The 16,505-nt window shown below is 40.6% G+C and overlaps 1 protein-coding gene across 1 annotated transcript; it reads left to right on the forward strand.

The window, feature by feature from the left end:
- Positions 1 to 202: 202 nt before the first annotated feature.
- On the forward strand, positions 203 to 14,994 carry LOC129859274 (phenolphthiocerol/phthiocerol polyketide synthase subunit C-like). The gene is made up of 7 exons (XM_055928832.1): positions 203 to 215; positions 386 to 461; positions 1,440 to 1,593; positions 5,788 to 5,948; positions 8,084 to 8,290; positions 8,764 to 8,945; positions 9,041 to 14,994. Exons 2-7 carry the CDS (start codon positions 404 to 406, stop codon positions 14,594 to 14,596), a joined length of 6,318 nt encoding a protein of 2,105 aa, XP_055784807.1. The 5' UTR covers positions 203 to 215; positions 386 to 403; the 3' UTR covers positions 14,597 to 14,994.
- Positions 14,995 to 16,505: the final 1,511 nt, after the last annotated feature.

Raw genomic sequence — 16,505 nt, forward strand, 5'->3', positions numbered from 1 at the left:
ACACCAGTTCTCTTATTTAAAATTGCACTTCCTTTGCGTCCTAGGGTACTTTCCCACCTTTTGAAGGAAGTAATGTAAGGGTGAAAGTTCTAAATCTTTTAGACATTTAGGCAATGATTAACCAAAGGTGTTATGAAGATGACTGAAAGAAAAGCTATAAAAAGTTCAACTGAGACATTGATTTTATTGCCAAATGAAGATTCAAGACTCATGAGGTAGGTGCATGTTAAAGTAAGTTCACTGATCTGAATAGTACTATTTTAATACAATTGGAAGGCAATGTTTTTACATTTTATTGCAAGAACATCAGCTATTTTTTGTTTGATCACATAGTCAATAACATTTTCCTGAAGATCATGAACTCATGCCAGTTCGCTCTTTGCAGTTTCTGACAGGTGTAAAGATGGAAGATGCTGAGGACGACATTGCTGTAGTGGGTATTGGCTGCAATTTCCCAGGAGGTAAAACTTGACATTTTTGCATAAAAAAGGGGTTCTGAAAAAATATCCAAATAATCTTGATGTGTTAAAACACTACAGGATATGCACTGTGATGCGGTCACCCCAGTTCACATTTGGCATTGTATGATTACTTAAAGTGGTTCCCTCTATTTCAATAGAGATTGATTTGACAAAAACAGGCAAAAATCGATTAATTTGAGACATCAAAGTGATAGTATGTAATTAGAATGTGTTAATTATTTGTCTTACTGTTTTGGTGTGCCTGTTTTCAACCAGTAGAGGGTAAATTTAAGTAAACGCAGTTTACCCACCTTTATTAATTGCATAACATTTTACAGATGTAGGATCTTAATTTGAGCCAGTTTGCTACAGCAGGAAAATAATCCTGCAGCAACAGGACATGTGAATTATTATGTGGATTATAAAGTCAAACATTTCAAAATTGAAATTACACACTTTAAAAGTTTACAAATACACTACAAGTTTGCATTTCTCACAACATAATAGTGATGAAATTAAGATCCTACATCTGTACCCACATGTTGCGAAAAAATGCATTGATGGTACTTGTGTGTTTTTTAGGTGTGACCGGCGAGTTTACCAACCGATCACTATTTACAATTATATCTGAATTTAATTTCATCTAATTTCTGTCCAAAATGTAAAGATTCCTTTTTTTGCACATAAGAGAAACAAAAACACCATACAATAGAAAATGAGGTCGGGTGAAGCATTGTGCAGGGAGATGAGAGGGCTTGTGGGAGGGTCTTATCCCTTATCAAATTTACAAGACACAACATGGGGGCAAAATGGGGGAAACATGAATGCTGGGATTCTCTTGACTTTGGAACACTAACTTGTGCCAGCTGTCCACCCGGCTGCATCACTGGTGCAATACTAGTTCTAACGTGAAATATGAAATAACTATCATGATCTTTACTTTCCAACTTTGAATTAAACATTTATGTGTCTGTACAGGAGAGGGGCTTGACAGTTTCTGGAAGGTTCTATTGGAGGGGAAGAACTGTACAGTGCCAATCCCAACTGAGAGATTTGACTGTTCCCAGTGGTATGACCCTGATGACAACAAAGTGGGGAAATCGCGCACAGCGAAGGCTGCACTTATTGATGGGTATGTATTTTTGCCTTGTTCCTTGCATTCAATAAATAAAATATAATTTTCAATTAACTAGGCAAGTCAGTTAAGAACAAATGCTTATTTACAATGACGGCCTACCCCGGCCAAACCCTAACGACGCTGGGCCAATTCTGCGCCGCACTATGGGACTCCCAATCACAGCCGGTTGTGATACAGCCTAGAATCAAACCAGGGTCTGTAGTAACGCCTCTAGCACTGAGATGCAGTGCCTTAGACCACTGCGCCATCTGGGAGCCCTTAAAATAATTAATGCTTAACTGGAGCAAAATTCATTACAAAAACTGCATTTGTCCCCAGGATCAACATTGAAACACAGTTCTAGCTACTCTTTTTGTAACACCTCAGAAACTCAATTTCAATTTCACCCAAAACATCAGTTGTAAGATAAGGCATTAAAAATGTCAAATAAAATTTAAAAAATATGGCTTCATTTGTAGAGCAGAATTTAAAAATGCCTGTTTGGATTTGATTAATCAAAATCTCTAATAAAACAGGTTCATGTGCAGCAACCCCACATGTAAAAATGTTGATATTTGGATATTACGTCATATTAAGGCGTATCTATTTATTATGGCAATTGACATACTTGGTATTAAGATAAGGCATCATCCTAGATACCATTTCCTGCCGTTGTGCCCTTGAGCAAGCAACTTAACCCCTTATAATTAAAGTTTTAATGTCACGTGCGCAGGTACAGTGAAATGCCTTTCTTGTAAGCTTCAAACACAACAAAGCAGTAATCAATATCAATGTAACACTGAAAATAACAAGGTAAAACAAAAACACACGAGAAATAAAAATAAGAAATAGGTAGAATACGAGAAAGTAAGAAGCTATATACAGGGGCAGTTCCAATACCATATTTACAATGTGCAGGGATACTGGAGTGATAGAGGTAGATATAGTGTTTTCAGAAAGTCTTCACACCCCTTGACTTTTTCCACATGTTGTTGTGTTACAGTCTGACTTTAAAATTGATTAAATGTTTTGTCACTGGTCTACACACAATACAAAGTGGAATGTCAAAGTGGAATTATGTTTTTCAAAATGTTAACTAATTAAAAATGAAAAGCTGAAATGTCTTGAGACAATAAGTGTTCAACCCTTTTGTTATGGCGAGCCTAAATAAGTTCAGGAGTAAAAATTTGATTATTAAGCGACTTAAGTTGCAGTGTTTAACATGATTTGTGAATGACTACCTCATATCTGTACCCCACACATAAAGTCCCTCATTCAAGCAGTGAATAAAAAAAAAAAAGATTCAACCACAAAGACCAGGGAAGTTTTCCAACGCCTTAAAAATAAGGGCAATGTAAAGATTCCTTTTTTTTGCACATAAGAGAAACAAAAACACCATACAATAGAAAATGAGGTCGGGTGAAGACGTGGTAGATGTGTAAAAATTTTTTTTTAAAGCAGACATTGAATATCCCTTTGAGCATGGTGGTTATTCATTGCACTTTGGATGGTGTATCAATACACACAGTCACTACAAAGATACAGGCATCCGTCCCGAACTCAGTTGCCGGACAGGAAGGAAACCGCTCAGGGATTTCTACATGAGGCGAAGGGTGACTTTAAAACAGTTACAGAGTTTAATGGCTGTGATAGGAGAAAACTGAGGATGGATCAACAACATTGTAGTTACTCCACAATACTAACCTTATTGACAGAGTAAAAAGAAGGACGCCTGTACAGAATACAAATATTCTTAAACATGCATCCTGTTTGCAACAAGGCACTAAAGTAATACTGCAAACAATGTGGCTAAGCAATTCACTCTTTGAGTACAAAGTGTCGTGTTTGGTGCAAATCCAATACAACACATTACTGAGTACTCTCCATATTTTCATGCATAACAGTGGCTGAATCATGTTATGGGTTTGCTTGAAATTGTTAAGGACTGGGGAGTTTTTCAGGATAGAAAATAAACGTAATAGAGCTAAGCACAGGCAGAATCCCAGAGGAAAACCTAGTTCAGTTTGCTTTCCACCAGACACTGGAAGATTAATTCACCTTCCAGTAGGACATTAACCTAAAGCACATGGCCAAATCTACACTGGAGTTGCTTACCAAGAAGACAGTGAATGTACGGAAATGGCAGAGTTACAGTTTTGATAAGAATCTACTTGAGAATCTATGGCAAAACCTGCAAATGTTTTTTAGCTATGATCAACAACCAATTTGACAGAGCTTGAAGAATTTTAAAAAGACTAATGGACAAATATTGCACAATCCAGGTGTGGAAAGCTCTTAGAGACTTACCCAGAAAGACTCATAGCTGTAATCGCTGCCAAAGGTGCTTCTACAAAGTAATGACTCTAGGGATCATCATCGCCTGTAATCAGGCCTAACACCGTCGTGTCGTCAGCAAACTTGATGATGGTGTTGCAGTCATGCGTGGCCACGTAGTCCTTGGTGAACAGGGAGTACAGGAGGGGACTAAGCACACACCCCTGTGGGTCCCAGTGTTGAGGGTCAGCGGAGGTGATGTTGCCTACCCTCACCACCTGGGGTTGGTCGATCACGAAGTCCAGGATCCAGTTGCAGAAGGTGTTGTTCAGTCCCATGGTCCTAAGTTTGGTGACGAGCTTGGAGGGGACAATAGTGTTGAACGCTAAGCTGTAGTAACTGAACAGCATTGCTCTTATCTACGTGGGTGAAGTGAAGGCAGTGTGGAGTGCAATTGAGAATGCATCGTCTATCTGTTGGGGTGGTATGCAAATTGGAATGGGTCTAGGATGATGTAGTTGATGTGTGCCATAACCAGCCTTTCAAAGCACTTCATTATTACGGATGTGAGTTTTACCGGGTGGTAGTCATTGTGGCATTAAGCCTTAGAGTTCTTGGAAACAGTAATGATGGTAGTAATTTTAAGACATGGGGATTACAGACTGGGAGAAATTGAAAATTACCATGATTATGCCAGCCAGCTGATCTGCGCATGCTCTGAGAACACGCCCTGGAATACCGTCTAGAGCCGTCATGATACAGTGTTTTTATTGTTGAAGCCAGCATAAAATGCATTGAGTTCATCTGGAAGAGAGGCATCGTTGAGCAGATCAGGGCTGGGTTTTTGTTTGTAATCCGCAATGGACTGTAGCCCCTGTCACAAGCTGTGGGCGTCAGAGCCTGTGTAGTATGATTCCACTTCATTCCTATATTGTCCTTTTGCTCGTTTGATGACTCTGCAAAGGTCGTAGCAGGACATCTTGTACTTGTTCCTGTCTTCGGCCGTAGCATCAGGGTTGTCTGCAGATAGCTCTGTGTACGGTAGCCCTGTCATTTAGTTTAGCGCAAACCTTGGTGTTAATCTGGGGCTTTTGATTGGGGAAGCAGCGAACCTTCACTGTGGGAACAACGTCGCCGATGCATTTCTTTATGAAACCGGTAACAGAGGTGGTGAGCTCGTCGATGTTATCGGTGGAGTCTCTGAACATATTCCAATCAGCGCTAGCCAAGCAGTCCTGTAGCATAATCCTTGATTCTGATGGCCATTTCTCATAGGATCAAGTCACATAAAATTACTTGCTGTTTAAGCTTCTGCTTGTAAACAGGAAGCAGAAGTACGGAGTAATGATCTTATTTGCCGAATGGCGGACAAGGGAGGGCCTTGTATGCTTGCTTGTGGGTAGAGTAACAGTGGTCTAGGACTTTATCGGCCCTAGTGGCAAAGGAGAAGTGTGGATGGAAGTTGGGCATCACTTGTCTTAATGATACAGAATGAAAATGGAAGAAATGCAGCCTTCGGATGTAAGTTTTCCCGCTTGTTTATAGCCTCGTACAGTTCGTTAAGTGCCAGCTTGTTATATTTGTTGTCCTGAGGTGGAATGTATACAACAGTCACGATACCAGCTGAGAATTCCATAATTGCTGCAGTGGCACGGCACTGCAGCTGACTCAATGCTTCCAGACCCTTAGGGTATTTATGTGTGTCTCGGGGGTTTGGGTTGTGAGCATAAAGACACATTTCCATTCTCTGTAAATTCATGGGCAATTAAGTACATCTTATCTTATATGCTTACTAAGGGACCTTGACTTAATACATCTTTGGTTAGGAAAATATATTATCAGAAGTAGGTAGCAGTGGCTAGTCCCAATTATGTTAGCAATCTGTCACCAGAGACTTAAATCAAACTAACTTCACATTTCCAATAATTTTCACAGGTTCAATCAGTTTGATCACAAGTTCTTTGGCATCACTGAAACGGAAGTGGAACAAATGGATCCCCAGCAAAAATACCTTCTTCAGTGTACGTACAGGGCTCTAGAAAATGCTGGGATACCAATGGAGAAGGCCAGTGGGACCAGGACAGGGGTGTTTTTGGGTAAGGTGAACAATATTCTGTTCTCTTATGCAACTAGCATTTAGTAATTTTAAAAGTAAATCACACTCTTATAAGAAAGGGTTCCAAAACGTTTCTTTGGCTGTCCCCATAGGAGAACCCTTTTTGGTTCCAGGTAGAACTCATTTCTCCTATGGGGACAGCCAAATAATGTAATGGGGTGCGTACTGGCGGCAGAGAAGTCAGGCGCAGGAGAGCGAAAACTGTGTCGTTTAATAAACATAAAAAACACCGTAAACAGAACAATCAATGAATGGGTCAAACAAAACCCGGTCTCCACCAGCATAACGTACACAAGCTCTACAAGAAACAGTTCCGGACAAGGACATGGGGGAAACAGAGGGTTAAATACACAACATGGAATTGATGGAATTGAAACTAGGTGTGAGGGAAGACGAGACAAAACCAATGAAAAATAAAAGGTGGATCGGCGATGGCTAGAAGGCCGGTGACGTCGACCGCCGAACGCCACCCGAACCAGGAGAGGGACCGACTTCGGCGGAAGTCGTGACAAATAATCCTTTTAGGTTCTAGCATATTTTGTTTTATAAGAGTGTAGTTACAATAATTGTAATGTTTAGTATTGCTAATATGAACCACGGTAATTATATGCTCAGTAATAACATTTGGAAGTAATATGTAAATCATTAATTATCATGGCAACTATAGTAATAGTAATTACACCTACACTGCTGTTCAAAAGCTTGGGGTCACTTAGAAATGTCCTTGTTTTTGAAAGAAAATTTTAAAAATTGTCCATTAAAATAGCATCAAATTGATTAGAAATACAGTGTTGACATTGTTAATGTTGTAAATGACTGTTGCAGCTGGAAATGGCAGATTTTTTATGGAATATCTACATAGTCGTAAATGCTCAGATGTGCCCCGGTGCACAACTGAGCAAGAGGACAAGTACATTAGACTGTCTAGTTTGAGAAACAGACGCCTCACAAGTCCTCAACTGGCAGCTTCATTAAATAGTACCCGCAAAACATCAGTCTCAACGTCAGCAGTGAAGAGGCGACTCCGGGATGCTGGCCTTCTAGGCAGAGTTCCTCTGTCCAGTGTCTGTGTTCTTTTGCCCATCTTAATCTTTTATTTTTATTGGCCAGTCTGAGATATGGCTTTTTCTTTGCAACTCTGCCTAGAAGACCAGCATCCCGGAGTCGCCTCTTCACTGTTGGCTTTGAGACTGGTGTTTTGCGGGTACTATTTAATGAAGCTGCCAGTTGAGGACTTGTGAGGCGCCTGTTTCTCAAACTAGACACTCTAATGTACTTGTCCTCTTGCTCAGTTGTGCACTGGGGCCTCACACTCCTCTTTCTATTCTGGTTAGAGCCAGTTGGCGCTGTTCTGTGAAGGGAGTAGTACACAGCGTTGTACTAGATCTTCAGTTTCTTGGCAATTTCTCCCATGGAATAGCCTTCATTTTGCAGAACAAGAATAGACTGACGAGTTTCAGAACAAAGGTCTTTGTTTCTGGCTATTTTGAGCCTGTAATCGAACCCACAAATGCTGATGCTCCAGATACTCAACTAGTCTAAAGAAGGCCAGTTTTATTGCTTCTTTAATCAGAACAACAGTTTTCAGGTAACATAATTGCAAAAGGGTTTTCTAATGATCAATTAGCCTTTTAAAATGATAAACTTGGATTAGCTAACACAACGTGCCATTGGAACACAGGAGTGATGGTTGCTGATAATTGGCCTCTGTACGCCCGTGTAGATATTCCATTAAAAATCTGTCGTTTCCAGCTACCATAGTCATTTACAACATTAACAATGTCTACGCTGTATTTCTGATCAATTTTGATGTTATTTTAATGGACAAAAAATGTGATTTTCTTTCAAAAACAAGGACATTTCTATGTGACCCCAAACTTTTGAACGGTAGTGTATATTTTCATTCTTTTAAGACAGAACAATAATCGTTTTTTTTAACTGATTGTTGTACACAAAAAACAAACATGCTAACACCAATAGTCAACTCTGCATTATGTGACATGCACAAGTATTAGCATCCCACAGATAACTTTATGTTTCCATTTAGATAAATATTAAAATATAATGTTATTATTTTCAACAAACTGTAACAAAGTATGTCTATTTTCATTGAAGGGCTAATGAACAGAGATTATGAACAATCTGCTGGAAGTGTCAACCCAAATATAATCAACCACTGCACCGGCACTGGACTAGCTATGAGTTTAGCATCCAACCGAGTCTCCTACGTCTTCAACTTCACTGGACCCTCAATGTCCATTGACAGTGCCTGCTCTTCATCCCTTGTTGCACTTCATTTTGCTTGTCAAGCCATAAGACAAGGTTGGTAATGTATCATATTTACATTGCACGTGCATGGAACCTTTTGTCAATAAAATTATACCTGGCATAATTCAATACTAAAAGAACATGGTCGGTATCTCATTACAAATTATAAACCAGGGAGTTTGTGTCCTGGATGCGCTGACTGTCTGAAACAGCATTTCAGCCGTGTGTAAATCAGACAATATACCATGGGTATGACTCAAAAATAATTGTTTACTGTTCTTTTTATGTTAGTAACCAGTTTATAGCAAAAAGCCACTTTGGATTTTTTAAATATATGGCCAATATACCACGGCTAAGGGCTATATTAAGGCACTCTGCGTTGCGTTGTGCATAAGAACAGCCTTTAGCTGTGCTATATTGGCCATATACCACACCCCCTCGTGCCTTATTGCTTGAATATACCATAACCTCTTGGGCCTTGTTGCTTAAATATAATCTGAGGTATTTTATATGCTTTCATTTATCAGGTGATTGCGAGATGGCCCTTTGTGGTGGTGTCAGCTGTATCATACAACCACGAGTCTTTGTCGCTCTCAGCAAAGCAAAGATGATTTCCCCTGAAGGCACAAGCAAACCTTTCTCCAGCAGAGCAGATGGCTATGGCAGAGGAGAGGGTTGTGGGGTTATTCTGCTGAAGCCACTGAAACAAGTAAATATTTTATATTTAACTGTCACAAAATCGCTGTCAATGTTTCTGACAGGCTACACATGATATTTCACACTGATTATGTATTAATTACCCAGGCTCTCAAAGAAAATGACCATGTATGGGGCATCATAAGAAAAACTGCTGTAAACCAAGATGGCCGCACAGTCACTCCAATCACCAAGCCATCCATGGTCCAGCAAGAGGAGCTGCTCCGCAGAATCTACTCACAGTCTGACCTGTCAACTGTCCAGTACATAGAGGCTCATGGGACTGGAACTCCAGTGGGGGATCCCATAGAAGCAAGCAGCATCTCCAATGTCATTGCCAAAGCCAGACCTCCAGGTTCCGAGACACTCCGCATCGGCTCTGTGAAAGGCAACATTGGACACACAGAATCTGCAGCTGGAGTGGCAGGGCTAATCAAGGTACTCCTAATGATGAAGCATGAAATCATTGTCCCTTCACTGTTCTACTCTGAGGATAGTGCCAGTATCGATGCTAAAGCCTTAAATGTTAAGGTTCCCACTGAAGCAGAAAAGTGGGGAGATTCTGTTGAAAGGGTTGCAGGGATAAATAACTTTGGTTTTGGAGGTACAAATGCACATGTTATTGTCAAGCAACACAAGCAGTCACAGGTTTCTAGAAAGAGTGGTAGAAAAGCACACAAGTATTTTGTCCTCTCTGCGAGTTCTGAAAAGTCTATCAGTATGATGATGGAGGACACAATTCAACAGATAGACAAAGACAACAAAGTTGATTTAGAAGCTCTTGCATACACTTCCGCTTGTAGGAGAAGTCACTTAAAACACAAATACAAGAAGGCTTTCAGAACTTCCTCTCTGGTTGATCTAAAAGATCAACTCAAGTCTGCCCTGAGTAAAACTCCCTACCCCTCATACTCAGATCCAAGGTTAATATTTGTCTTCTGTGGTAATGGTGTGACCTACCAAGGCATGTGCAAGGAGCTCCTGAAACATGAGCCTGTGTTCAGAGAGAAGATCAGGGAGGTGGAGATACTTTTCCAAATGTTCAATAACATGAGCATCTTAGAGAGACTTGAGAGTGAGTCTGAGAGTAAGGACTTTTCAAAACCAGAAGTTGTCCAGCCCCTACTCTTTGCCATTCAGGTTGGCATTGCCAGTCTCTTCAAGCACTGGGGCATCAAACCAGATGCAATTCTTGGCCACTCTGTTGGAGAGGTTGCTGCTGCCCATTGCTCTGGTCTCTTGTCCCTTGAGGATGCAGTGAAGGTGATCTATTTCCGCAGTACTCTGCAGAGTAAGGTCACAGGAGGGAAAATGCTTGTGGTCAGTAACATGGCTGTGTCAGAGGTCTTGAACCTCCTTCCCCTCTACTTAAATAAGGTTTGCCTGGCTGCTGCCAACAGCCCACAGTCCTGCACACTTGCAGGTGATGCTGATGCTATAGACAGTCTCCATCAAAAGCTAAGCAGTTCAGTCAAGAGTAAGAATCTATTCCTCCATGTTCTAGACGTCCCTGCTGCATACCATAGCCAGATGATGGATCCCATCCTCTCCCAAATAGAGGACAGTATTGGCTCTTTACAGGTGAATCATGTTGATACAGAATTGTTCTCCACAGTGACAGGGAAGGAGGTAGAGCAGCCAGACTTCAGCACAGGCAAATACTGGGCCAGGAACATTCGAGAGCCTGTTTCATTTGAACAGGCAGTGAGATCAGCAACCAAAGACAAGAAGAATGTGGTCTTTGTAGAGATAGGCCCTAGAAGGGCTCTACAAAGGAACATCCAGGAGACTCTGGGAAATGACACCATAGTTATGTCCTCAGTGCAGCCAGAAAAAGATCATGAGACAATGCTGACCACTGTGTCCAAACTGTTTGAGTCTGGGGTTCAGATCGACTGGGATCAATTCTACAGAGGCTGTGAGGCATCACCAACACATTTCCCTGTGTATCAGTTTGATTCCACTCAGAGAGATGTTATCATTCCTGCATCAAAGATAAATACAGCAGGTACTCATCCTGTGCTAACTCAGACAGGAAGTGAGGGCAATAGCTTTAGCTGTGATCTGTTTTCTGACTCAGTATCTTACTTGCATGAGCATAAACACAATGGTGTTGCCATTGTCCCTGGTGCTTTCTATACAGAGTTGGGTTTGTCTGCTTTCATGTTAAGTGCCAAACCAAAAGTGCCACTCAACACACTGCAAATCAGCATCAGCTTTCAAAACCCATTTGTTTTCACCAAAAATGCACCAGAGATGAAAGTGCAACTTGAACCAGCAGAAGACGAGACACATATTAAGATACATTCTTCCTCTTCAACCTATGCATCAGGCACAATAGTGTGCAAGCAAGAAAGACTGGTCGAAGAGCAGAACATTTCGCTGAGCTCTATCTACAAAAGGTGCAAGTCAGTGGTGAGCTCTGAGGAGTTTTACAACGTAGGTCATGGCGGGTTTCAGTACGGCACTGTTTTCCAAAACAAGGGTGACGTACACTATGGTGAAGACTTTAAGGAGGCTTTTTCAGTTGTCACAGTTCCAGAGGAATTGCTGTCTCAGTTGCATGACTACTGTATTCACCCTGTAGTTCTAGACTTCCTGATGCAACTCGCTCCTGTTACAGTAGCACACGGATTCTCTTCCAGGCCTGGGTTTCCTGCCAAAATAGGCAGCTTGACAGTCTTTGAACCTCTGCAAAAGGAAATGATTGTTTATGTGAGAGCAATTGATGTAGGAGTTGATCACTTTGAAGTATGTGGTTGCTTTACAGACAAAGAGGGAAGAATGTTGGTTGAGCTTAAGCATGTGATGATCAAGTACCTTGGGAGCCATTCACGTGTTGTTGAGGAATACTTCTTCCACAATGACTTCAGGGTTGTCTCTGAGGATATCAAGTCCTCTCAGGCACGAAAGGCCTTGGTCTTTTCTGACCAGGTAGGAGTTTCCAAAGCCATGCAGCCACACTTGAGCTCAATGTCTAAATACATTCCCTTTGCACATGCTAAGGAGTTCTTAAGCCGTGGATTTCCCACACTTCTGGCAAACCTTAATATCTCAGATATCAAGAAAAACTTTGAAGAGGTCTTGTTTATGTGGGGTGATGAAGAACTCACTTCAGTCAAAACCGAGACTGTTCTGGAGAATATAGTAAACTGCTGTGAGATTTTCCGTCAAATAGTCCTGGAACTAAGGGCGAGACATTTTCCAAACTCCATCAGAGTAATTACTTACCGGTCAGCAGAGAACACAGTGGACCGCATCAGCCCAGGCTTTGTCCTCTCAGGCATGACTAGAGCATGTGCTGCAGAAATGGCAGATCTTTCCTTCCAGCTGATTGACATCAGCTCTGTCTCTACAGAGGACATCAGAGCTCTGTCTGAGGTCTTAAAGTCATACCCTTGCAGCAAATACCAGGAGTTGGTTGTGAAAGATGGGATGATTTTTAAATCTGATATTGTGCATACTCCCATGGAAAGCATTGAGAGCTCTGGGGGAAGTATGCCCTCTTCAATGTCCGAGGCATGTATCTTTCAGACGGCTGACCCCTACAGAATGACTAGCTTGTCTGCCATTAGCTGTGAGGTCAAGAAAAAGGACATCCAGCAGAAATCAGTTGAGATTCAGCTCAGTAAGATATCTGTTCATTCCTCAGACTACTTTCCTGTCAGTGTCTCTGATCTGCACTTTGGCCAGACAATTTACTGGAACAAACACACATCTCAGAACCACCAGCTTTTGGCCCTTGACTTCAGTGGCACTGTCACAGCTGTAGGGAAAGATGTGAGCAAACTGAAAGTGGGAGACCATGTTGTCTCATGCTACCCTGTTCTTGCATCCTCTGCGATCATGATTCCTGAAGCAGCATGCTACAAAACAAAGAGGCTCCCATTTCTAAAGGAGGCTCCATGTGTGTCCTACTTTGTGCTGGCATGGGAAATCTTGTACAAAGCGTTAACTAGAGTCAAAGAACAGAGAAGGTTGGGGATCATCTCCTCTGTTCCTGATTCTGGTCTGCTCAAGGTATTAGCCCAAACAGCAAACAAATCAGGATGGAATGTCATTGTAGGGACACAGTGCAATGGGCTGTTTGTAAAAGCTGATAAAATGGATGCATTTGTCCTCCTTCCGCCATTTGACGAATCTCTGTTGGCAAAAGCAGGCAATTTCCCTGGTGTTAGACACATTGTCATTGTCTGTGAATCCCAGTCCCAGTGCTTGCTGGCACAGAGCGTTTTCCAAAATGTGAAGGATAGTGTTCGAATGCAAACCCTTCAAATGTCCAGCATCATACAAAGGGGATCACTCATTGCCCAGAAGCCACACATTTATCGTTGGCTCAAGTCCATGCATTTGGACAGGAAGTCATTTGTTCTGGAACACTCTACCTTTCAAAGGTTGACATCAGGAAGCATTGACTTCTTGCCTGTTGAGGAGTCTGAATCGTATTTTAGCTCAAAGACCCTGCCTGTTGTGGCACTAGGTAAAGATGATTCCAGAGGCACACTGTCCAAAATTCCTTTGTTGCCTAAACCAAATCAGCTTTTCCAAAAGAGTTCTATGTACATTGTCACAGGTGGCCTCACTGGGCTGGGATTTGAAACTGTGAAATTCATTTCTCAGAAAGGTGGAGAGTACATTGTCATACTCTCCAGAAGTAGCCCCACACCTGACATACAGCAGGAGATCTGCAATCTGGAGAAGAAATACAGTGCCCATATCATATGTATGGGATGTGATGTCTCTGTTTCTGAGCATGTGCTCAGAGCGATTGGTCTCATTGGCAAGAAGTTTCCCTCTTGTCCAATCAGAGGAGTGTTCCACAGTGCAGTTGTCCTGCACGATGGCCTGATTGAAACCCTTGACAAATCTCTGTATGAGAAAGTCCTGAAGCCCAAAGTGAATGGGGCTTTGAATCTACACCATGCCACGAAACACTGCAAATTGGATTACTTTGTGTGCTACTCCTCTGTTGCAGCTTTCATTGGCAATGTCTCACAAACAAACTATGCAGCAGCCAATTCATTCCTGGACATATTCTGTCATTATAGACGGAATATTGGACTAGCTGGGCAATCCATCAACTGGGGGCCTTTGAACCTTGGTCTCTTGCTGAACAAGGATCATTTCCAAAGGTTTCTTGAGGCAAAGGGATTGATGGTGATGGATGTTACAGAGATTCGCGAAAGTCTGGAACAATGCCTCCAGCTAAACAAACCTCAACAGGCTATATGCAAGTTCAATTTCAAAAACATGAAGTACAATGTCATGTCTCAAAATGCCTCATTGACCATGCGTATGACTGCATTAGTGGAAGAGGCAATGCAAAAAGCCAAATTGAAAGAGTCCCGGTCTGGACATAATGCTGCTTCCTCCTCCCCAAGTGGTTATATCAGATCTGTACTCAGTGAAACAATCGGTGTTGACAAGAATGAGTTGAATGATGATTCTCCTCTCTCTGCCTTAGGCATTGACTCAATGTTAGCCATGACTTTGCAGAACCTGATCTTTCAGGAGAGGGGAGTGAATGTGCCACTGGTTAAATTGCTGGACCCAAACAGCACACTGTCGACATTGATATCAAACCTGATGGAGGGCACTGCGGGTGAATCCCAGAATGATGACCAGAAAGAGAGCATGATAGATGACATGTTCACAAGACTATAGAGATTTCAAAAGCTGAAAATTGAAAATAAAGATGTAGATATCCGATTTTCCCATTATATTTGCATGTTTGATCAGATAACATTTAGAAACATTACACATATCATGAAAACAATACTAGCACAAGACTGCAATTACCTTTGGCATGACCTGGTCCTCACATAACATTATAACAAAGGTAAATATGTTGTTAATTATCACTAAATGTAATAATATTTGTTGAAGATGTTATGCAATGTTTTGGTAGTATTATCAAATATATTTTTCTTTCAATTTTAGAATGTGTTTTTTTCATGTTTATAAGTTTGGATCTTGTTGTATTCTTATATTAATCTTAACCACATGTGCTAATGTGTACTGTATTTCATTGTATTATTCTAAAATGTCAAATAAAATTGTATTTCCAATGAACCAGTCACTTTTTGTATTATAAATTGTATTATTATTTTTATTATATTCATCCCTTGGAAATTCAATTTTTTGTGTGCTTAATTTCCTGCTTTTGGATCAAACACTATTCAAAATTGTATATCTGGGAGGGGGCACAATCATGCAATGACAATGTTATAGGCCTGACCTTTGTCATACTGTAGATATCTTTAAGTAGTCTGACAGAATGTTTCACATAAATCATCGGAAGTTTTTTGTTAAAGTGGCAATCTGGGATTGGTAGGCCACATCAACTGTTTGACTTAAAAAAAATTGCTATTGATTCTTAACGAATACATATAAATGCCTCATGAGCTTCATTCACTTGTCTTACCACATCAGAACCCCAAATATATGCTTGTTTTACTGAATTATTAGTAAAGAATGGAAGCAAACACTATAGCTTCAAAACATGGTTAAAACAATAATTTTTATGAATTTGAGGATGGCCAGCACCATCCCTCAGCTGTTTACCAACAAGTGACGGGGTTGAAACAGAAACCGTTCTTTGGGAATTGTTGTTATTTAAATCCCAGATTGCCCCTTTAAACGAAAGAAATGTGTTAATTGTGTTATTTAGTGTGCCTATAATGTGTATGAAAGGCCTATATTGAAACTACATCCATGTAGCCCTATAGTTTAAGAGACGACAATGTGTTATACTTTCATGTATCTTATAATAACGTATTATTTAGTGGAATCTATTGTAGATGACTCGTGAGTTTCTATTCTGTGATGGCAAGCACTTGTTATCCACAAGCAAACTATGCTTGGCCCAATGAATAGATTGCCAAATCACGTTGCTGGAAATAATTATTGGCCCTGCAAACTCCAGTTCACCGTCATAATTGAATCACATACTTTGTAGCCATGAATGAGTTATTCTTCTCATTAATGTTCCTGTTCAGAATATTATGACCCTACCATCTTCCATAGCATTTGGCTGGGGTGAGGACAGACATTTCAAGATGCGCTGGCGCCGTGAGTATATCCTCCTTGATTTCAATTAGCTGCTGAAGTCTTATGATAAATATATATAGTAAAATATTATATATAACTGACATACCTCTGAAACAGGGACATCTCTTGACTAAAGGCCTACTCAAAGAAATCGCAAATTTGTCCTTGTCCCTGCTGTCGAAAGGTTTGAGAGAAAAAAACATAGCCTGTTCTTTTGCATATTCAAATCGTGAAACCGGATAAATTAATATACATAATTGATTAATTATGAGTGTCTAATCAATGTAATACATCTGTGTATGAAGATTTAAGATTATATGCTATGTGGGTCAATATTTGTCCACTTTAGCTAGTTGTGATGAGGATGATGATGATGATGATAATAATAACTATTATTATGGTTAGTCCGACTCTAGTCTATCTAGGAATAGCCAACTTCAGCATGGTCATATGAATGTTGTAATGAACTGGGAAATATTTTTTTCAATAAAAACAATTATTATTTTCTATGTAAAACTGTGTA

The sequence above is a fragment of the Salvelinus fontinalis genome, chromosome 7 (assembly GCF_029448725.1).
Source record: "Salvelinus fontinalis isolate EN_2023a chromosome 7, ASM2944872v1, whole genome shotgun sequence".
Taxonomy (NCBI): domain Eukaryota; kingdom Metazoa; phylum Chordata; class Actinopteri; order Salmoniformes; family Salmonidae; genus Salvelinus; species Salvelinus fontinalis.

Excerpts from the sequence above, each read along its gene's own strand:
- LOC129859274 (XM_055928832.1), top strand. The coding sequence starts at position 404 with ATGGAAGATGCTGAGGACGACATTGCTGTAGTGGGTATTGGCTGCAAT. Across the intron at positions 5,949-8,083 it reads CAGGACAGGGGTGTTTTTGG|GGCTAATGAACAGAGATTAT; the intron begins GTAAGGTGAACA and ends TTTTCATTGAAG. Across the intron at positions 8,946-9,040 it reads TGCTGAAGCCACTGAAACAA|GCTCTCAAAGAAAATGACCA; the intron begins GTAAATATTTTA and ends TTAATTACCCAG.